At 38.6% G+C, this 23,041-nt stretch overlaps 2 protein-coding genes across 3 annotated transcripts in view; one reads left to right on the top strand and one right to left on the bottom strand.

The window, feature by feature from the left end:
• Positions 1-10,626: 10,626 nt before the first annotated feature.
• Positions 10,627-20,597, top strand: RBIS (ribosomal biogenesis factor). The gene is made up of 4 exons (XM_026495816.4): positions 10,627-10,760; positions 12,910-13,026; positions 15,252-15,368; positions 15,666-20,597. The coding sequence occupies exons 2-4, from the start codon at positions 12,913-12,915 to the stop codon at positions 15,735-15,737; spliced, it is 303 nt and encodes a 100-aa protein (XP_026351601.1). The 5' UTR covers positions 10,627-10,760; positions 12,910-12,912; the 3' UTR covers positions 15,738-20,597.
• The window catches only part of E2F5 (E2F transcription factor 5), a 24,797-nt gene continuing 18,210 nt past the window's right edge, over positions 16,455-23,041 (bottom strand). Inside the window, exons 4-8 of one of the 2 annotated variants that reach the window (XM_026495815.4) lie at positions 22,323-22,366; positions 20,783-20,847; positions 19,764-20,031; positions 17,736-17,780; positions 16,455-16,564 (exon numbers count right to left, since the gene is read on the bottom strand). In XM_026495815.4, the coding sequence (XP_026351600.1) occupies positions 16,455-16,564; positions 17,736-17,780; positions 19,764-20,031; positions 20,783-20,847; positions 22,323-22,366 (532 nt within the window). Of the gene's footprint in view, positions 16,565-17,735; positions 17,784-19,763; positions 20,032-20,782; positions 20,848-22,322; positions 22,367-23,041 lie in introns of both variants that reach the window. The other variant, XM_026495814.4, reaches the window with a different exon arrangement.

Below are 23,041 nucleotides of genomic sequence, written 5' to 3'. Positions count from 1 at the left end.
CATACATACAGCTCCTTTTTGCTGCCCACCCATCCTGTCTGGTGTTCCTTGGGTTCTTCTATACCCAACTGTATTAGTAAGGTTTTTTCAGAAAAATAGAACCACACACTGCGTCTGTGTGTGTGTGTGTGTGTGTGTGTGCATGTAAAAGAGATTTTGTATAAGGAAGCAGCTCACACAGTTATGGAAACTGACAAGTCCTGAGATTCACAGGATGAGTTGGCAAGCTGGAAACTCAGGAGAGCCAGTGGTGTAGCGCTAGTCTGAAGGCTGGCAGGCTCAAGAAACAGGAAGAGCCAAAGTTTCAGTTCAAGTCTGAGGGCAGGAAAAAGCTGAAGTCTCTGTTAAAAAGCAGTCAGGCAGGAGGAATTCTACTTTACTCAGGAGGGGGTTAGCCTTTTCATTCTATTCAGACCTTCAACTGATTGAGTAAGGCCCACCCACATTAAGGGGCACAATCTGCTTTACTCAGTCTACTGGTTTAAATGCTAATTTCATTCAAAAAACACCCTCACAGAAATACCCAGGAAAATGGTTGGCCAAATATCTGAGCATCCTGTGGCCCAGTCAAATTGAGACATAACATTAACCATCATACCAACCTTTAAATTTTAGGGGTTTGGAACTTTCTACTAGGATCCCTTCCCACTATATACTCTCATTCTAAGTACTTTCACAGTCTATGGACATAATCTACCTAGTTTAAAAATCTATTCCAGCAAGAGAAATATAACATGAGTCACAAATGCAGGCCATTTTTATAACTTTAAATTTTCAGCCAGTTACATTAAGAATAAGTTTTTTAAAAAGTGAAATTTGTTTTAATGATTTATCTTATTTAACCCCATATATCAAAAATATTACTGTTTTAACATCAATCAATATAAAAACTATTAATGAATGTACCAGTTATTGATGCATTCTCTCTCAGCTCTAAATTCACCACACGTTACCTGCTCTGTGATAATGGAGCTTTGAGACGGTCTTCTTTGCAGCAAGCACAATGCTAACCTTTTTTCAGTAGAGGGACATTACAGGAGAGGGACTGGTTTCCTGGTTCTGATGTGCTGCATTTTGGTTTTCTTCTTGCTCCCGCTGGGCTTCCGGCAGAGACAGGTGTGGGTGGACACGCAGGGATCCAGTGGCCCAGCCTCATCCCAACAGTGTGCAGTCCCTCAGCAAGTTCACAGCCCCAGCCCCAACCCAGTAGCCCTCTCCTCAGAACTCCCAATGCAAACACCACACATCCCCTCTCCTGCCACCCTGCTGGCAAGCAGCTGCCTCGACTCCTCTGCACACCTGCCCACCAGCCTCAGGCAGCCTGCACCATGGGTGGTGTTTCCCATGGTGCTTCTGACACAGACACTGCCCTCTAGGCTGTGTATCACCTTGCGGAGACATAGTTCCCAATGCTGAGTCCCCTTGTACCCCTGCATGCCAGACTTGGCCCACTGTACCCCAGAGGGGTGTCTCCTGCTTACCTGGTAACTCCGGACCAGCTCTGGCCTGTGCCACCCATGAACTTCTCTGCCATCCATCCAGTGGGCTGCTACTACACCTCCCCAGTGATCTGAATCCCAACCTTGGAGGGGAGGCCAACTTCCGAGTTTGTCCTTCCTTGGAAACTCCCCCTTAGCCGAAGGATATTCTTTTTTTTTTTTTTTTAAGATTTTATTTATTTATTTGACAGAGAGAGAGACAGCCAGCAAGAGAGGGAACACAAGCAGGGGGAGTGGGAGAGGAAGAAGCAGGCTTCCTGCTGAGAGGGGAGCCTGATGCGGGAATCGATCCCAGGTCCCTGGGATCAGGCCCTGAGCCGAAGGCAGATGCTTAATAACTGAGCCACCGAGGCGCCCCTAGCCTAAGGATATTCTTTATAATTTCCTTACATCTTATTCCTTGGTATAGTTAATAATTCTTTATGTTGACTTTCCTTGTTAAAATTATTGTATGATTTTTTTATCTCCTGGTTGGACTTTAACTGACACAATTATACATTTTACATTTTTTTGTCTTACTAGGTCTTCTACATCTGATGTGTATCTTACTCTTATAGAATATCTCAGTTCAGGCTAGCCCATTACAAGTGATTGATAGCCACATGTGGCGAATGGCTGCTATATTGGGCAGCATGACTCTAGAGCCACTGAATTGTATCTAACTGCTGCAACTTAAGGTGTCTGAAATGGAATTATTTCCTCCCCATCCCAGTTTCCATCCCACAGTTTTCTCTATCTTATTAAATCACACCACCATCCACCCAATTGTAAAAGTCAGAATTTAATAATCATACCAATTCCTGCTTTTCTCTTTCTTCCTTCCCCTCCAAATTTTGTGTATTTAACCCCTAAACAACCAGTTGATATGAAAAAAAAGAAAACTAAACTATAAACATGAAACAAAATTCAAAAGATGAGTAATTTTTAAGAGGTCTTCATGCTATTTCTTCTTAATCAAAATCTCAGCTTCTTAAAAAGTATCAAGACTCCATCCCAATAAGGGTGTGTTGAATTTGGCATGCTCATACGCTGTTGGTAGAATTGTAAAATATACGGTCTTTCTGAAAACAGTTTGGTCATTTAAATCAAGCATTTTAGGTGTTTATAACCTTAGCTTTTATTCCTAGGCATGCTCCCCAAGAAAATATTAGGAGATCCTCTCAAAAGTTTATGTAAAAAGATGTTCATCACAATATATTTATAATAGAAAAAAATCTAGAGACAACAGAATGTCAATGATAAGAAGAGAGTTGAAGTAACTTATTGTATATCAAAAAGATGTAATTTTAGAAAGACATAAATATATTTTTAATATACTTATTAATAAGTATATATGTTTATGTTTATAGATTATAAATTTTACCTGGAAATACATTCCAATTTTTAATAAATAACATAACATAATTGCTTAGGAAAAAAGCTGCAAAGAAATATATTTTTGAAAATCTGAGTGGTGGAACTTATTCTTTGTTCAAAATATTTATTAGATTACCTTTAGAACCTAGGCAGTTTTGGGTTGCCTGGGTGGTGCAGTTGGTTAAGCATCTGACTCTTGGTTTTGGTTAAGGTCATGATCTCAGGGTCATGAGATCAAGCCTCGCATCAGGCTCTGAACTCGGCGTGGAGTCTGCTTAAGATTCTCTCTGCCTTTGCTCCTCCCCACCTAAAATAAATAAATTAATTAATTAATCTTTTTCAAAAAAGAAAAAAAACGCTAGGCAGTTTTAGGCCCAAGGAATATAGTCACTGCATTAGTTAGTCAGCTTCCAAGATAGTCTTCAACGATCCTCACCTCCTGGCATTAATTCTTTGTGTAGTTTCCTTCCTTACTGAATAGGAGAGGCATATATGAATAATAAAACAGAGTGGAAGTGATCGCGTATGGATTCTGAGTCCAGGTCATAAAAGACATTGCAGTTTCTCCTTTGCTCTCTTGGATCACTCAGCCTAGAGGTAGTCAGCTTTCAAATTGTGAGAATACTCAAACAGCCCTAGGGAGAGGCCCTCCTGGAGAGGATTTCAGGCATCCTGGCACTAGTCAGCACCAACCTATAGCCACATGTGTGAGTTGCCTTGCAAGTAGATCCCTCAGCCCCAGTCAAGCCTTCAGATGACTGCCACTCCAGCCAACACCCAGCTGAACCTCAGGAAAGACCCTGAACCAGAACCATCAAGCCAAACCCCTCCCAAATTCCTTACCCACTAAAATTATGAGATAATAAATGAGGATTGTTGCTGAGAGTGCCGAAATTTTGGGGTGATTGTTATACATTAGAAAACGAATATATGGGTGCCTGGGTGGCTTAGTCGGTTAAGCGCCTGCCTTCGGCTCAGGTCATGATCCCAGAGTTCTGGGATCGAGCCCTGCATCAGGCTCCCTGCTCAGCGGGAAGCATGCTTCTCCCTCTCACACTCCCCTTGCTTGTGTTCCCTCTCTTGCTGTCTCTCTCTGTCAAATAAATAAATAAAATCTTTTAAAAAAAGAAAAGAAAACGAATATAGCAGCAAACAAACAAAACCAGATAGAAGGCTCTGCCTGTCTGGAGCTTACATTCTAGCAGGAGGAGACAGATAAAACACAAAATGAATAAATATATGGTATACTATGGGACAATATGGGATAGCTGAGGAGGAATGTAGGAAGACTTGGAACTTCATAGAAGTGGTCACGAAAGCCCTCACTGAGAAGAAGACATCGAGAGAAGTTCTGAAGGACATGAGAAAGGAGCCTTGCAGATATTTAGGACGAGAGGGCTCTAGGCAGAAGGGTTGAGAAGGAGAAACACAACTCGCATGGATTACAGAACGGGAAGAAAGCAGTGGGGGCAAAGGGAAGTCACATATGGCTTCAAAGGCTATAGTAAGCACTTTGGCTTTTATTCTGAATGATGCAGGGAACTTTGGGAATTTGGAGCTGAGGAATGACATGATTTGATTAACATTTTAGCAGGATTCCTCTGGCCACTGGGTTTGCATAGAGAGCAAAGCAGGGGAACCAGTTAGAAGGCTATTACAATAACCCAAATGAGAGGAAGGTCATGGAAAGTAAAATCAGAATGTAATCATTGCTGGTTATTTGTTTTCTTCTCTATACTTCTCTGAATTTTCCATTTTTACAATGACTCTTCATGACTTTTCTAATCCAAAGGAAAATCAAGTCTTTCAGGAGCCAAATGTTTGTGAGAACTTTTAGTCCTCAGTACTTTTTGTTTATGAAAATACAGATGCCCCTGTAATTCTTAGGATTTCAGCACAACAGGGTTGCTATAAAACAACATAAAGAGGAAAGTCAAAAACTGTCGATGTTGGTCTGCACGGACCCTGAACATAATTTTAACTGAAAAACAAAACTATTTTTGAGCTTTAGACAGCTTGAGTATTTGCATTATCAGCTAACCTTGATAATTACAAAGTACAGCATCCTTTCACTTTTTGTATTAAATACTGTTGAAATTTGGAGTGTCAAATTGTAATTAAACAGCACACTGCCTTCTTGGCCTTTGCCAATTTTCTGAGTTTTAAACGTGCACCTGCTAAATATTCCACAATTCCTGTAATTTTTAACCATGACTTGGATTTTACCCAAGCATCATAAAAAATGTGAAAGGACTTCATGTACCTTTTGAATATTTTTATTGCCTTTGGACTACGTATTTGAACATTCTTAACCTTCAAATATTTCATATACAAGTTCTCCTTTGTGACTATAGTTAGTTTAGTTTCAGGGTTTCTAGGCACTTGGCCAGGAAATTACTCTGGATAAAAATCTGTTCAATTAAATTAAAACACATTTTTTGGGCACCTAGCATTCCTGAGGAACTGCGCTACAAGAAGATAAAAAGAAGTGTTCTTCTAGGTATCTTTAGTCATGGTAAAGGTGATAGGGCTTTAAAGTTATTTCTAGTATATTGGCTACAGTACCTTGCTTGCTTTTTTATACTTCAGGGAATTTTATTTCATTTAGCAAATGTGTATGCCATACCTCCCATGCATTGGAAATACAGAATCCTACATGGGGACACAAAGGTGTTTGAGAAATAGACCGGTCCTTGAAGAGTACATGGACTAGCCAAGAGATAAACATGCATACAAGTAATATGATGTTTGAATTATAGAAAATATATAGTGAAACACTAAAGCCTGTGACCTACCTCCGGAAGCTTTATAATAACCTGCAGAAATGAGTCATTTTTCCTTCCCCCAAAAAGGTTAATGATCTCTTTTCATTTCTTGGTTCTAACCCTCCAGATATTTCAAGGAATTTGACCTCGTTAGAAAGGTGGAGGGTCCTGTCTGTCCTGCTCCACTTTCTTATATAGACTGTGTTACAGATATGTTTGTTCTTAGTCTAAAATTAAAAGCTTCTGTCACCGAGGGGTTAGTGGGGAAAAGAATCCCTTCTTCCATAATCAATCATGAAAATTTTCATGATCTAACTGACCCCTCACAAGAAATGCAGATTCATTGGAAGGTAGCTTTACTATTTACTTGGCCCACAAAGAAACTATACAGCAAGGCAAAATGCAGCTCATTTTTATCGACTGTTCTTCATGAGCTGATACTCAGGGGAGCCACAGCAGGTGCACTGCCATCCCCGGCTTACGGTTACTTATTCCCCGAACCCCTGCCTCCTTGCCTGCCACCATTCCTTCTTCTAATCTACTTTCATGCTGCCAACTCAATTACTTCCTATAACAAGCCATATGGTGTGTCTGTGTGTGTGTATGCGTGTGTGTGTATGTGTGTGTGTGTAGGTGTGGAGGGAAGGGGAGTCCTTCATTGCCTGTAGAATAAAAATCCAAACTTTGCTATCCACTTGTCTTCTTTTTCTCTCTCCTTTCCCTCTTCTTTTCCTTTCTCTCTTCCCCTTTCTTTCTTTCCCTATCTTTCTTTCTTTCTCTCTTTCTCTCTTTCTTTCTCTCCCTCCTTCCTTCCTTTCTTCCCTCCTTCCATCATAATTAAGTCTAAAAGACATCAGGTCTTAATAAGGGAGGGGAGATGGCAGCATCTTAGGGAAAGTCAGAGCCTGAGCAGGGTAAAGAAACCATCTCTGTAGGTGGCAGCAGCCAGAGTGGATGATTCAGTGGATGGTGTGAGCCCAGTGGGGATGAGGGGGGCACCTGCATGAAATCGGGGTGGGAGAGGTGGCAACAGTGAAGGAATATTGGTTACTAACAGGAAGATAAATCAAATTAGTGATTAGTACATATATTTAGAATAATATATATAAAGGGCACCTGGGTGGCTCAGTCGGTTAAGCGTCTGCCTTCAGCTCGGGATCGAAGCCCGCATAGGGCTCCCTGTTCCGTAGGGAGTCTGCTTCTCCCTCTGCCCCTCACCCCGCCCATGTGCTCTCTCTCTCTCTCCCTGACACGTGCACACTCTATCTCTCTCAAATAAATAAATATATAAATTTTTAAAAAACAAAAAGAATAATACATAGAGAATAATATATGTAGGGAACCAGGTTTCTCACTGATGGAGAAATAAATTACAAATATGAAAAGGTAGAAAACTAAAATAAATCCTATGGTATTCAGTTCAAATTGGAGATACTGGCATAAACTCATGGTTTTACATATAGAAATAACTACAGTTGGTGAGGTGTATGAACGTGTATAGATAGGTAGATAGACAGGCAAATAGTATAAACATCCATGCATACATTGCCTAGATCTGCCCACTGAAGCCTAGAAGCATCAATATTCCAGAGCTTGGCTTCTAAATATTATTCTGCACTGAAAGGAACCAGGGCTCCATGGAGAAATGACTAATTCTGGGACTTGGGATGCATAGGTCCAAAATGAACCTGGAGTGTTTCGCTGTGCCAAAAAGCGAGAAGGTGGTCAAAGAATAATGGGGACAAGTCAAAAGGATATATGTGAAGGAGCACTCACTGGCCAAATCTCAGACAATGTGAACATCAAAATAAATTATGATAATAAAAGGCTGTAATCCATTGAATAAAATAGCAACTCGTGAGCCTGTACTAATATAAATAAATAAATGAATAAATAAATGGACAGAGAATAAAGTTTTTACTTACAATGGAATGTCAAGTGATGACTATAGAAGGAAGACAGAGATATAAAAATTACAATTTGGGAATCAACATAGTAATAATTTATCGAAGAAACATCAAGTACCAAAACTAGTATAAAAGTTTGTTGAGGGATGGGATACTGGCATAGTTTCAATTGCTCCTCACAAAATAGTCATTGATTAAAAGGGGGAAAGGAGTAAGTCTACAGTGGAGAAACTTGGCAAAAAAAAATCTTAAGCAACAAAGTTAACATCCCCATAATGGGACAAATCTAAATCGCAAACCACCTGATGGGATGCAATGAGATCACAGCGCATCATTTCTGTGGTATTTCTGTCCACCTCCTTTCCCAAAAGTATACCCTGAATCAAATTATGAGGAAACAGAAAAACTCCCAATTATGAAACATTCTACAAAATAGGCTGTTATTTTTTAAAGTGTCAAACTATTGTGATTGAATGAAACAGCAGTGGGGAGAATACAGTTGAATCAATGAAACAAGTTTATCATAAAGTATCATCTATACAAGGCTAGGTTTGTTCCAATAAAGGGCTATGAGATTTGTTATGAATGGTTTGTAATTATTTATGTGTGCTCTCATTTTCCTCTTCTCCCTAACTCTCCGTGTTTACTTGTTGAATTGCTTTCATGACAGTCCTTTGAGGACCAGATCTGTATACAGAACTCTGCAATGCTGAGTTTTAACAGGAAAACTAAGGTTTCTGAAAAAATGTTTTCTCCACTTATGATTTAATTCATCTTTAAGGTTGTTAGAAAAACTGGAAATATATTTGCATGTATTTTTAAAGATTAGAAAACTTGAAGTTATTTTTTTCTTTATATATGATTCATTTGGTTTATAAGTAAATGGCATTTAGAAAATTAACACTATCTTTTCTTTTGTCCTAGTAATATCTTATGTTCTCATGCTTTGTATTTTATTAACTCTGCAATATACTCCTGTAAAGTAGTTTGGACAGAAGTAAAGACTCTTTCAGATACAAATGATTTAAAATAAAATAACCCAAGAAAGTTTAAGCCAATAAAACAATGTTTTTGCTTAGGTAACTGACAAGTCTAGGGATAGATCTTTCTTCCATCTATGGCTGAATCCAAAAACTCAAATGACATCATCAGAGTCCTGTGTTCTATTCCTCAGGTCTGTTTTCTTTTATATGTTGCCCTCATTCTCTCCCACTGCAGACAGGTCTCCTGCAAGTTGCTGGAGAAGATGGCTAATTGTAGCCTTAATTTCGCATCATCCCAATTCAAAGACACTAAATGTGGGAGATAGCATTCTTCACCAGCTCTAGTTGAAAAATCTTTAGAGGAGGATTGTAATTATCAGCTCAACAAGGACCATTTAATGGGAGAAGAATGGTTCCCCGGAAAGGATGCTGAGCAGATAATGGAAGTTCTCTGGTGTGGGCATATCCTCTGAATGGTCATCTACATGTGGGAAAGGGAAGCACAGAGAAATGAAGTAACTTTTTCATTCATTCCACTTTTTCAATTCAAGGAACCAGAATTATACCTATCTTATTTGCGTCAATATCTGTGGTTAACTCAGGCCTGGTAAAAGGATCTGATGATTTTCTGTAGCTTTGGTTTTGTTTTGGTTTTGCCCCCACACATTATGGACATTTTATACTAGCGTTTTAAGTTGTTTTTTAAAAAGTCACTCGTAGAATACAAAATTTGAATAAACACATATTGACAGGTAATTATTCCTTTTTCCTCAATCTATCCCTCAATCTATTCAATATAAACACAATAACATGATTTACTGTAAAAGTGGCTCATCTTCCTATAAGCAGGCCAGTGGCTGATTTGGAGGAAAGAAAATTCGACCCAGGGCCAACCCACACAGGTCCTAGTTTGGTTTTGTCCATTACTACTTTTGTGGACGCCAGCCAATGGCTTAAAATATGAGCCTAGGGGCGCCTGGGTGGCTCAGTCGTCAAGCGTCTGCCTTTGGCTCAGGGCATGATCCCGGTCGCTGGGATGGAGCCCCACATCAGGCTCCTCCGCTATGAGCCTGCTTCTTCCTCTCCCACTCCCCCTGCTTGTGTTCCCTCTCTCACTGGCTCTCTGTCAAATAAATAAATAAAATCTTAAAAAAAAAAAAATGAGCCTCAGTAGTAGCGTCCTTGCATAAGGGGAGTGGTATTAAGGCCTTATTTTGAAACTTAGAGTGTGGGCTAAATTCTTGTAAGTAATAAACTGATACATGTTAGTACTTCAACATTCGTTTAAAATCTGGCTTTTCCTATGAACTCATCAAAATAAGTTGGGAAACACGTGAAAAATGTTACTTTAATGGAGAGGTCCTCTTGGCAGAATTGAGTCAATTTTCTAGAGAACTTAACTCAAACTGTCTTAATTGAGAAATACACACTCACACAACCAGAAGGCAAAAAAATGTTAATCTTCTAAGTTTTTCTACGTTCCCTGATACTTGTTTTCTTTTTATATTTTCTTGTGCCTCTGCTGTGCTGTTAGCAATTCTCTTTTTGAAGCAAGGAAAAGAGAAAGCATTCCATCTTCTCGTTCATTACAAAAGTTCCTTCGGAGATTATAGCTCCAAACTCTCCCTGCCACGAGGTTCTCAGCACCGCCAGCCAAGCCTCGGACGCCATCCAGCGGTGCGCAGCGCCACCTCCTGGGAGCGTGGGGAGCGTGGGCAGAGCCAGCCACGAGTCTGCGGCTGAGGGCCGACTTGTGACAGACTTCACGGCTCAGAACCTCAGAAACGCCTCAGTGCTTTCTGTACACATACCTACCCGCCCGGGAAGTCCCGACTTCGCAGTATCTCCAAAGCCGTTCGCTGGCCGGAGCCGAGTACTTGTCCTCAATCCCGCCTAAGGTAAGGGATACTCTTGGGGCGGGATTTCCCATGGTGGGCGGAACTTCGCCTTACGGGCGGGGCTTCGCTATGTTTAGAAGAAACATTAGATAGCTCTGTGGGCGGGGCTACATTACGAGGGTGGGAACCCGCTCAACAGCGGAATTACGTTCGGTGGGAGGGGCTTCGCCTGGTCTGGTCGGCGCTCTGTGGGTGGGACTCCGCTAGGTGGGTGGGGCTACGCCCGGTGGGCGTAACTAAGGCCTGTAGGAGAAGTTTTGACTGGCTCCTTTCTTCCCCGGAACTTCCTGAAGATCCTGTGCGTGTAGATGGCGTCACTTGGAGCGTGAGTTGCTGCACGAGGGTATTAAAGGTAATGAGGAGAGGTTAATAAATTTTCTGGCAGACTGGCGTGAAGTTTTCGGGGTTTAGAACAGGACTGGTGAGTCTCGTGCTGGTGAGGCCTGGAGGCTGAGCTCGGTCGCCCGCTGCCTCAGGCAACCGTGGTGGGCAGCGGTCCGGCTGGCCCAGGCCTGAAACCCGGGTGTCTTTTGGGCCTTCAGCCCTTGTCAGGGTACCAGTTTTTCGTTGTGTCTCTTGTCATCCCAATTTTCACGTTGCTGTCAGAGAATTTCAGTACTTTTCCACCCTCCAGGGTATTCCCTTCTCCACGAACCTTTCTCAGGTCCACAACTCTGGTGGACTTCTCCCTCTTGTGTCCATTTGTATGCTGCCTCTAGCAAGACAAACCATGTGACTGTGTTTGTATCACATACATGTATGTATATCACTTTTTGTAGGTCTATCATTTTTATACCACACCTAGCACATCGTAAGTTATTAATGAGTACTAGATAAGTGATTAGATTTTGGTTACTATTGGAAGGATTTTAGATTATTTAATTGGGGGGATATGATGTGTATTTTCTACTTCCTCTGTAGTAATCATGAATTTCCTACTGTGTTCATGTTTAAGGAGGAGTACCATTGGTGTTTACAGGCATTGCCTAAGTAGTTTACTGAAGCTAGACATTGAAGGAGGATATAAATTTCAGTCAAGAGATACACGTTGAGCAAAGGAAAGAAAGGAGGAATATGCAAAGTGTTTTCAGAGAGCAGTTGGTAGACTAGGATGTGTGTGTTCAGAGAGGTAGCAGGAGATATGTTTGACATATTTATCCTAGATTTTGGGTTCTGACAATATACCAGGACAAAGCACACTGCCCCTAATGCATTGGAAGAGTCATTCAAAGTTTTTAATATTGGGGAGGTTCATCACATAGCACTAGGCATAGACTTGAATGCAGATGACTTGAGCCAGGGGTTGGCAATCTTTCTGCAAAGGGCCGGATAATAAATACTATTTGTTAAATAAATATTAGGCTTTGTGGGCCCCAATTGTAGCAGGAAGGTAGCCATAGACAATACATAATCAATGGACATAGCTGTGTTCTACTAAAACTTTATTTAGATACAGGTGCTTGACCTAATATCGTCCTTTGGTATAGTTTGCCAATCTGTGGTCTAACCAAATGCACCTAGGGACTATAGCAGTAATCCAGTCCTGAACTAGTCAGTACTACATTATGCTTATGTATACATGAGAAGCCATATTACATAATGTTAGCTCTGGGTCTAGGCTCCCAGGTTTTGAATCCTGTCATTTCTTGATTACTAACAGTGTGACATTGGGCAAATTAGGGCAAATTAACCTCTTTGCATGAGTTTTATCTGTAAAATGGGGATAATAGTACCTCCCACAAAGCGTTATGCAGAGTAAATTAAAGCACATAAAATGTTCACAAAGTGCTTATACACATACTATAAGCTCAGTAAATCTTAACTATTAATATTTTTTAAATTTTCCTCATGTGCATTGTTAAAGCAGATTTGAGACATGTTTCTAAGGTAGGATTTATAGACTTAGTGCGTGTTTAGCTATAGAGCAAAGAAAATATGTAAAGTTTCAAGACAAGAGCCATTCACATAGAGATGATATTGTAGTTGCAAAAGTAATTTAAGGTAGGAAGTCAGGATTAAGGACCGATTTTGAAGAAGTGTACATAGGAGAAAAGTGAGGCAAGTAAAAATGAATGAAAAAGGAGGAAGGAGACAGGAGTCCATCCTAACGTATTATAGAAACCAGAATGGTATAGTAGTATGTAAACTAGCAGGATGAATGGTGATGGTTAACATTGGCAGATGCTGCAGAGAGCTGAGAAAGCAATTGTGTTGATAGTATTAATAAATTCAACTAGCAGAAATTAACATGGTACTTCCTATGGGCCAAGTGGGCCAAGTATTAGATATAAAAGAATTAAATACATACTCTGCACTCAAATAGCAGAAAACCTAGCAGTGATGAAAGACATGGAAGTAATTTACTACATGCAGCAACTTTAAAAATAATCAGGAATAAAATGGAATTTCTCAGACCAAATTGGTATCTTTAAAAACTAAAATTGATTTATAGTTCATAAATGTGGGCAGCTTAATTGAGCTCCTTTTCTTTTTTTCCCTAGACAATGGCCAAGAACAAACTAAGAGGGCAGAAGTCCAGGAATGTATTTCATATAGCCAGCCAAAAAAGCTTTAAGTCTAAAAACAAAGCAAAACCAGTTACCACTAATCTTAAGAAGGTGAGTATTAGTTAAGCATTCTGACTATTGTTGACAAACAAAGCATAGTTGTAAAGCCACTGGAAAACTGAATGTTATTATTTAAAATAGGTTCTTAGCCTTTCTCACAAAGGCAAGATGATTTTAAACATTTATTTTTTTTAATGAAAAAAATTTACCTATCTTGATGTAGATGTATGAAAAGAAAAAGGCACTTTAATTGCAAATGCGTGAGGTTCTAAAGAACAGTTTTGTTTGTTTGTTTTTAAAGATTTTATCCAAAGAACAGTTTTAAAAGCTTAATCAGAGCATAGAAATTATCAGAAACCGTGGTATGATAGAACTGTCAGAAACAGTTCTTATCTCTGAACTCCAGTATATTCAAGAACCTCCTAACAGAAGCAGACATAAAATGCTGGTCAGCACCCAATCTTTTTCTCCTCAGTAATTGTTATCTCCTTGAAGATATCTACAACTCAAACAAAAACCTATAAAATAAGATTCTTTCTTAAAATGCAAAATTCGAAAAGAAAGGAGTTTCTCTTTTTTGTGTTTTTTTTTCCCAAAAAAATTGAGAAATGGGAAATTTCTTAAGATTAAGTTGGTTCTTTAAGAAAATTCTTCAAGGAAATGTTTTCACATTTAAGTAGTAGGTGGAGTCAGCTCTCCAGGACTTAGTAATTGTAATAATAGTCATAGAAATATAGCATTTTATCTTTCAGTTTTCATGAACTATCTCAGTCAAGCTTTTTGATCAAGGATTTTTATGACTTAGTAAATGCTACAAAGAAAATAAAGCTCGGTGATATGATATGGGTAGGGAGTGACAATTTTACATAGGAGTGTCTTCAAAGTTGACATTGAAGCCAAGATCCAGATGATAAGGGGCAAGTAATCTAAAGTTCCGTTAAATGTTGGGAGCAGCGTATTCTAGGCAGAGACTAGCAAATGCAACGCCCCACGCTAGGGAAAAACAGGTATATTTAACTGAAAGGAGATCATTTTGTTCAAATAGGAGTACTAGAAGCTTTATGTACGCTAATGGGAAGATCTAAGAGAGGGAAATCTGGATAGGCGGGCTGGTTGGAGAAATTATCAAACAGTTTTCTCAGAAAGTGGCCTAACTTACTAGGTGGAGGTTTTAAGATTGCCAGGCACTATGGAAATGGTAAATTAAAGTTTGTGGTCATGAACTTAAAGTGAAGCCAGCCAGTCTGTCATGATTTCCTCCAGATTCAGTTTTAGGCTCAGAAAAAGCTGTCAGTTGAGTTTAACTAGGTTGCCAAGCAGGTTTGATTGAGGGAGAGAAGAGAAGGAAAGTTAAGAGAGTGTAAAGAAGTGATTGATTAAATAATGGCCATGGAATCTGTGCTGGCTAAAGGATAAAGGATATGAAAATGTGAAAAACAGTGACATTGGTGGGAGACGATTTGGGTAAGACTGAAGAATTGTTAATGTTAGCACACTAAGTGAGCTAGAGGAACAGGAGGTGGTGCAGTTACAGGTGATGGTGCAGCCAGAGGTGGTCCATGCAAGTGGATGGCTGACGTAGGTGAGGAGAAAGAACCTTGAAGTGAGGACCTGAGGAGATTAGGAAACCATAGGATTAGATGTTTGTTGAAGCCCATTAACCAGGCATGAGAGAGGTCAGTGAGCCCAGGTTTGAGATTCTTCATGAGGGAGCAAGTAAATGTGTTGGCAGGTGATGGTAATGAGGAAAGAGGTGTCAGAATGTTCTGATGATGCATTAGGTTCAAAGGAGCTGAGTTTTTAAGGAGAAATGGTTTGAGAGCAGCAACAAGAATATCACCCCACTTCCTAGATTTAAGAGAGGAGTGCTGCAAGGGAAACTGTGTCAGGAAATTGGACGGGACTCCAATAAAGTAAGAAGGTCAGGGAAGGATTCAGAGATGGACTGTCAGAAGGAGAGTAAGCCATTTGATCCAGGTTCCTCGTTTTACAACGAGAGATGATAGTGCCATAGCCTAGGACTGTGCTCCTGTATTTTAGTGTGCCTGTACCAACTCTGCATATGAGGTATGTCCACATAATTCTTGTTTTTAAAAAACCAGAACCTTTTATCTAAAATTTCCCAGTAAGACCATAAGACCTTTTGTGTGAATTTACCCCACAAATGGGTAGGGTTGATGAATTTTTAGGTTTAACAAGGTTAAATTAAAGTTGGATATATTGTATCATTAATGGTTACAAGATTATAGATTAATGCCTTTTTTCTTTTTTAAAAGATAAACATTGTGAATGATGAAAAAGTTAACAGAGTGAATAAAGCTTTTGTAGATATACAAAAGGAACTTGCACATTTCTCAAAAGGCCTTTCCCTTGAACCTCTGCAGAAACAGCTGGTGAGTAGAAATCAGTTCCTTTTGTTATGGCTAATAAGTTAAACTCCAACTTTTTAAAGCCAGTAAGTTGAATGTACTATTTAGTATTTGGATCTCTACTGTACTTGGCCTTGTAGTATCTACAGCATGTTGAGTCATATTCAGACTCTAAAACATTGAGTCCAAATATGAGATTTTATTGTTTTACTTCCAAAGGTAGGACTAGAAGAAATTAAGTTAGATAATAGATTATACACAAGTCATTTTTGTTCACTGTTGTTATCTACATTTTAAAATATAGTATTTTTCTCCCTTCAGATTCCTCAGCAGTGTCATGAAAACGAACCAGTTAATGTTGATGAAGCAACAAGATTAATGGCTCAGTTGTAATACACGGGAGATACATCAAATACCCCAAAAAGACCAATAAATTAAATGTTTTATACAGTTTTATTTTTAAAAATCTTGTTAATGTACAGGCATTGGCACATTTTTAAAACAAACTACATAAACAGATCTTTCCTATAATCTAGGAAAGTGGAATGTCAGAAGTCAACAAAATGTGATAAACTTAAAGTGCTAAAACAGAAGGCACTTCACAAAATCTGTTCACTGAAACAGTTAATATATCCTACTTACATCCTTCACTTTATAAGTGGCAGTGAATGTGTGTTTGGATTGGAGGACACACAGAAATACGGAGTTTCGTGGCAGTAAAAAAATACAAGTGATGAGCCGTTGGCCAACTTTTTTTGTTTTCGATGGCCTTAAGTCTACTTTAACTTTCCTCTCATAAGAGGAAAAAAACAGAAGGATTCAGAATTGGAAGAAAAGCTGAAATCCCAGAATGTAATTACTTGAGGGTGGAGGGGATTTGTGGGTATTAAATCACCTTTTCCCCTGAAAAAAGCTTTTGTTTTTGTGGCTGAAAAGAGCCCTTTGTTTTTATGGTTGAAGTTTTGTGAAGTAAAAAAGAAAGTATTAGAGAACACTTCAGAATCAGTGAACTAAAAAGATGTTACATTCATTATTTTAAATACTTAGGTTATTAAGAAGTCTAAAATGTTACAGTTAGAGGTAGATAACAGTCCCAAGTTTCCATGGAATCTAATAATTTAGTATCTGGACATCAAACAGATCACAAACTCCTTCATTATCATCTAAATTAAAGTTGTAGTCATCTGCTGGGGTAGGAGAGAGCCGTAAGAGAGGAAACACTGCAAGCAAAACAAATTCAGTGTTAAACACGGTTTTTACATACAGTTCATGATGTTCAACAAAATGCTCTCAAATACATCTATCCAAATTAAATTGCATATAAGAATATTTTACAGTAGGAAAAGTAGTTAATGACTTGTATCTAGTGTATATTTTGAAAGATTCTCATTTAAAGATTATGCATTGGTATGTATAGGTATAGCATAAGAAAAACAGGCTAAAATTTTTATAGAACTTGTCATGCTAAAATATGTGCTTCAAAAACATTGGTCAGGACGCCTAAGTGGCTCAGCTGGTTAAGCATCTGCCTTTGGCTCAGGTTATGATCCTAGGGTCCAGGGATCGATCCCTGCATCAGGCTCCCTGTTCATGGGTAGTCTGCTTCTCCTCTCCCTTTGCCCATCCCCCACTCATGCTCATTCTCTCTCTCTCTCCTTTCTCTCTCTCAAATAAATAAAATCTTTTTTAAAAAAATTGATCAAAGCATGTCCTCTGATCTGCTAAATAAGTTACTACTTTGAAGACAGAAGTAGGAACTCTACTTAATTTGCTGATGTGCTGTTTCTACAGAAATGTTTAATCGCAAATGGTTATTGTACCATTTGCTTATTTAACAGTTGCACCTGCCTAGGTTTGGATATATTTGTTAGGAACCAGGACTGAATCCAAGAACTTAGAGAAAGGTGAAGCCAAGAGAGTTATTATTAAAGTAATTAAAATATTTTTTGTATTTTTAAGATTTTTAAAAATTATTTCAGATTAGATGACAACTTGGCTAATGTTAGTAATAGTTCAGGTACTTCACATTGGTAGCTTGAAATTGGCCTCAGTGGGGATATTTACAAAACTGGGTTTTGAGATTACCTATATTATTTTACTCTTGGCCAAATTCTTCAGATGTGAAAAGGGCTAGTGTGCTAACTGTAGAAATTAACTCAGTGACATAGTAATAAGTATCCTCTTATGGGCTCTTTTTTCTCAAAATGCGGGAAAATAAAAATTCTGAAGGATGCCTCTGACTTACTATGAAATGGGAGATTTTTCGTGAATCATCATAGTATTTAAGCAGTTAAAAAATATAGTTCTACATTTCTTTTAAATCTTACGCCACTTACAAATTCTAGAAAAGCATTATTGATATATAAAGTAGTAAAATTTTAAACTACTTACCATCAGAAGACATTAACTCATCAATGATATCTCCACTAATAGATCCTGCTGGAAACAGAAATGTGATAAAGTTTTGTTACATTTCTATTTATATATTTTAATAGTAAAAAGCAGTTATATTTAAGTGCAGCATATATTTACGGTATATGTTAAATAGTTAATTTAAACAGCAGCTTGATTAACAACACAGTGTTAAGTAATAGACCTTTATGGAAAGATGCCATTTTCATGAGCACCAGCTCTGTGCTTGGCATTACTTTTAAACTTCCAAACTCAAGACGTAAATCAAAAGACTCATCATCGTTGTCCCAAAACTGACTCCTCAATTTTACAAAGTCAGTGGTACCATAATTCTCCCAGTCACCCAACCTTAAAACTTCAACAACTTTTCATTCCTCCTGTTAAATTTATCTCCAGATCTCACGTATCAAAGTTATTTTGCCTAAACAATATTTCTCAAATCTTTATTTCTCTTTCCAATCCTATTATCACCCATTTTAGCTTTAATGTTCTCTGCTGGTTGCATAACTACAGACATCAGATCTCTCAGTCTCCATTGCCTCTAATCTTTTTGCTTCCCTAAAGCATCTGCCCTAATCGTGTTACTCCTGTGCTCACCAGTGTACGGTTCTAAGTATACTGCTTCCCTGCTCACAAATCCTCATTGGCTTATGGGCTAAAGTCCCAGCTCAATCTGATATTCAAGGTTCTCTCTAATCTGACCCCAAATTATTCTTACTACTATTGCTAAATACAAAACCATATACAGAAATTTTTTAATGTTTTGTGGAGGCTGATGCACTAATTGTGTCTAAGTTCAACCACATAAACTTGCCTGTCTTCATATATTCCCCATTAGATTATAATTAGGTCATAAGCTTTTTAAGGAGTACACTTTCCACTGTGCACCCCCATTCTATATCTGAAAGTATAGAAATAGTTACAGAGGAAGTAAAGGAGGACAAGAAGCTGAAAAATATTCTGTGTCCAGTTAGCTCTTTACAGCCTCATTCTGAACTATTGTGAACTCCCAGAGTAGTAAGACTCATTCCACATTCCAATGAGACGCATGCCAAAGGTAAAAATAAACATGGGGTTGTATACAATGTAGTTTTTAATGATATGCAGTATTACATCCAGACTGGCGTGACTAAGTCTAAGTCATTCATTCAGCAACCACTGAGAGAATATCTGCCGTGGGCCTTTTATTTGGAATCAGTAAGGAGTTGCTAAATACCTAGCGATGTAACTACGGGAAAAAATTGAGTGTCAAGGAAATTTATATAATTTAGATGTGGACCCTATTCCTAATGCCCAGTTTTTAGAGTTTTAGTTATTTTCATTTCAGATTAAACAACTTAGGAAGGTAAGATTTCCAAAATTGGAGTTGAGACCTTTTTTCAACTCTATAAAACTAAGCTTTCCAAATAAAAAGTATAACAATAAGGAATATGAAAAAAGGAGGCAAATGTCACTATATTGTATACCAGTTTGATTTTTCTTAAAGGTAATCAGAACACATTCAATCATTTATCCTAGAGTGACTAAGAAAAGAACCTTATAAAGTAAACCTCTGATAAAACAAAACCCTGATATATGTAAATAGTAAAAATGGGGAAAAATGAACAAATTTCGATTAATTCCAAACATGGAAAACTGCATACTTAGGCCCATTAACTATTTTTTCCTTGGTCACTGTTTATAATTCTACACAGTCTTAACCACATTATACTGTATTCAATTGTATGTGTCTGAATGTACAATCAGATTGTAAGTCTACGTTACCTAAGAAACAAATCTGTAGTAATATAATTAAGGGCAGGATCTGTTTTTAAATTTTCCTCATAATACCTACCCCAGTGCTGGGCACGCCGGAGACATTAAATACTTCTAAAGCTTACCATTTTGCCTCCTGTGTTTGGTAGCAGAATAGCCATAGCTGACAAATTCAAAAGAGTTCACCAACTTGTTTAATATGGTATTTGTATTCTCCCTTCTGACTTTTTAAAACAAAGGCTCTAGACCCACCTGATGATAAGTCTGTGGCTGGTGTCTGTTGAAGATTTTGGCTTCTTTCAGAGACATGTTGCTCAGACAGATTCTGAGTCGCTATGTTGGATTTCTGTGGAGTCGCTGGCGTGGGGGGCTGAGAGGAGGGTTGTGTGAGGTCATCAGGTGGGGGGACAGGAAAAACCACAGGCTTAGACGAATTGGACTCTTTATTTATAAGCAGCACGTGGATAGGTCCTGAATGACTCTTTAGATTGATCTGGTATTTCTTTTGTCCATTCTGACCCTTTAAAGTTATTGGGTATAAACAAATGAATAAATATTAACATTTCTAACTACCTTGGAACATTAAAAATTAAGATAAGCAAAGCTATTAGGGACTTATTATTATACAGCATAGAATTATATATAGCAGAGTCAATAAATGTCTTTGACTCAACTAGAAAATGTTTTGAAAAAGATCCAATTTAAACCAATCTATTATTGTTGATATTTCAGCTGAACTTTTTGCTCAGGATTGTTATATCAGTTATAGAGAAAGTAATTTTAACTGATTTTTTCAAGATTATTGACTAAATATCATTACTCGTTCCTTGATATTTTCTAACTCAAAATCAAATTTAGGGGCGCCTGGGTGGCTCAGTCGTTAAGCGTCTGCCTTCGGCTCAGGGCGTGATCCCGGTGTTCTGGGATCAAGCCCTGCATCAGGCTCCTCCACTATGAGCCTGCTTCTTCCTCTCCCACTCCCCCTGCTTGTGTTCCCTCTCTCACTGGCTGTCTCTCTCTGTCAAATAAATAAATACAATCTTTAAAAAAAATCAAATTTAATAAAACTTGTAATCAAATGTTAAATGATTCGGTCACTTCTATAATTTTACTAAAGTCACCCAAATTCAGATACCCATACTTTCAGGTAGAGAACTTGAAAGCAGTAATTTGGAAGTGTTTACACACAATTAGCTCTTGTTCAGCTAAAGAGAAAACATTTGTCCCTCTTAACACACTAGATCCATTTTAAGAAAAGTTATCCTACATACCATTTCTGGAATAGGTACCTCCAGCTGTGTACCAGAAGGTGCTTGAATGGCCAAAAGTGTATCACCTGGTGAAAAAAATATTTTTAAATTTTAGAAAATACTACTGATCTTGGAATACAGTGGCGAGAGTATGGGCTCTGGAGTCAGAATGCTTGGGTTTGAATCCCAGGGTAGGTGACCTTGGGCTTTGGTTCCTAATTCTGCAAAATAGGGGATATATAACTTACTGCGTAGGCTTGTTTTGAGGATTAGATGAGGCAATACATGTAACAGTAGATCTTAGAAGAGGGTATATACTCAGTGTTAGCTCTATTATTCTCATTAACAAATTCAGCTCAAGTTAATTTTGCTTTCATTCAGTCTTATATAAAGTCTGAAATTCTTGAAACCTTTAGCTTCAAATAACATTGTTTTCTTGAGATTTTTAAATTACCTAAGTGACTAGGGATACTAAAGATTAGGTATGACACCGTGAGATCTTGAGCTTAAGCGAACTTAATTTTAAGGCTAAATTCTACAGCTGACTCTGTTTGAGTTGAAGATTAAAAATACTTTCCCCAAACTTTCTTAGAAAGCTCAGGACAGGAGTGCCTGGGTGGCTCAGTCAGTGAAGCATCTGCCTTCGGCTCAAGTCATGATCCCAGAGTGCTGGGATCGATCCCCCGCATGGGGCTACCTGCTCTGTGGGGAGCCTGCTTCTCCCTCTCCCTCTGCCCCTCCCCCTGCTCATGCTCTGGTGCTCTCTCTCTCTCTCTCTCGCTCTCTCAAATGAATAAGTAAAATCTTACAAAGAAGAAAAGAAAGCTTAAGACATATGGTGGCAGAGTAAAGCAGTAAGTCCACACATATTGTCAACATAGTCTCGGAAAATAGGATTTCACTTGGCAAGGTGCTTGGCCGATCTTTTTTCATGTGCATGATACACAAGACTGTCCGTTTAACAAGCCATGCATAACTAAATATAAATATGTATGCAAAATTTCATTTTACTTGTGTAACGATTATGGGAATACAGCCCCCCTCCTGCTATAGTTACTAATACACTGTATTACGCTTTCAAGGCGAAAGCATGGAGGCAGGGGATGGAATAGGATTAGGAATAGTTGTCCTGGTTGTAAAATGGATTCACCTAACTCTGCCCTCATGCTTTCTTTGAGTTCATTTCTGACCAGCACACTTGCTGCATACAGTTTCATAAACAGTGCCAGTGAGAACCATGTTTTGTTCAGATTTGGTCACTGACACTACAATTCTGTGACTTTGAGACTGTTGTTTAATCTCTCTCCGACTTAGCTACCCCTCCCACATACAGTTTACACCTACCAATGCAGTCAATGAAGTGAAAACTGAAAAGCAGTTATTGCCATGAGAACGGAAACAAAAGCAGCCTATAACTACAGAGCACCGTAGAGTGACACAAAATGTCCACAGTCCCTGAAAATAATGACTTGGGGTGAGTGCCTGGGGAATGTTGAATCACTCTACGCTAAATAGGTCATCAGAGGAAGAATGTTAGAACAAACTGGCTAACAGTACTTACCATTAAAGCAATTACAGATGTCTTCATGAGTTACATAGGAAAATGTACTGTCATAAGAATTAAGGAACAACATGTATACCAAGGTCTAGGCATTTAAATTAAGATAAATCTGCAGGCCAAAACAAGATGCCCAAGTGCATGAAGGTACTGCCACACATGGTAAGATTAAAAAAAAAAAAAAGTCTTTACGCCGGAAAGGCAAAGACAAAGGCCCATAAGAGGAGTGCCCATCCTTTGCTCTGAGAAGAAGACACTTTTGATTTTTCTGTGACATCTGAGGACCTTTGAGAGAGAGATGAAGAACAGTGCATATTGCTCACGGAGACAGGGCTTCTAGATGGGAAGATATCAGTGGGAAAATGATGCTAGGAGTGGAGAGTGACCAGATAGGCCTGCAAATTGAGAACATTCCTGGGTCATGGTATAGGGAACTGGGAATGGCCAGAATCTTGGAAAGCAGTGCAGCAAAGTCCAAGGTCAACTAGTTCAATGGTTTTTGTATCTTGGGGCTCCATAAGGCACAGCTTGAAAACCCCATTGTTATCACACTGTTAAGGAGCTTTGATCCGTAGAAAGAAAAAAGCACATGAGATCATGGACTTATTTAACAAATTACAAAACAACATAAAAAATTAATTCTATACATTGGTCAAAAATTCATGAGAGGTGGTAGAAAGATAAATGCCATTAAAAGGTTCCATAAGAATACAGGCAAGTTT

The sequence above is a fragment of the Ursus arctos genome, unplaced genomic scaffold, assembly GCF_023065955.2.
Source record: "Ursus arctos isolate Adak ecotype North America unplaced genomic scaffold, UrsArc2.0 scaffold_6, whole genome shotgun sequence".
Classification (NCBI taxonomy): domain Eukaryota; kingdom Metazoa; phylum Chordata; class Mammalia; order Carnivora; family Ursidae; genus Ursus; species Ursus arctos.
This window is presented reverse-complemented; position numbering and strand designations above follow the sequence as displayed.

Bases quoted from the DNA above. Each gene is read 5' to 3' on its own strand.
- RBIS (XM_026495816.4), top strand. From the start codon at position 12,913: ATGGCCAAGAACAAACTAAGAGGGCAGAAGTCCAGGAATGTATTTCAT. The intron at 13,027-15,251 runs GTGAGTATTAGT...CTTTTTTAAAAG, and splicing joins TTACCACTAATCTTAAGAAG to ATAAACATTGTGAATGATGA. The intron at 15,369-15,665 runs GTGAGTAGAAAT...TTCTCCCTTCAG, and splicing joins AACCTCTGCAGAAACAGCTG to ATTCCTCAGCAGTGTCATGA.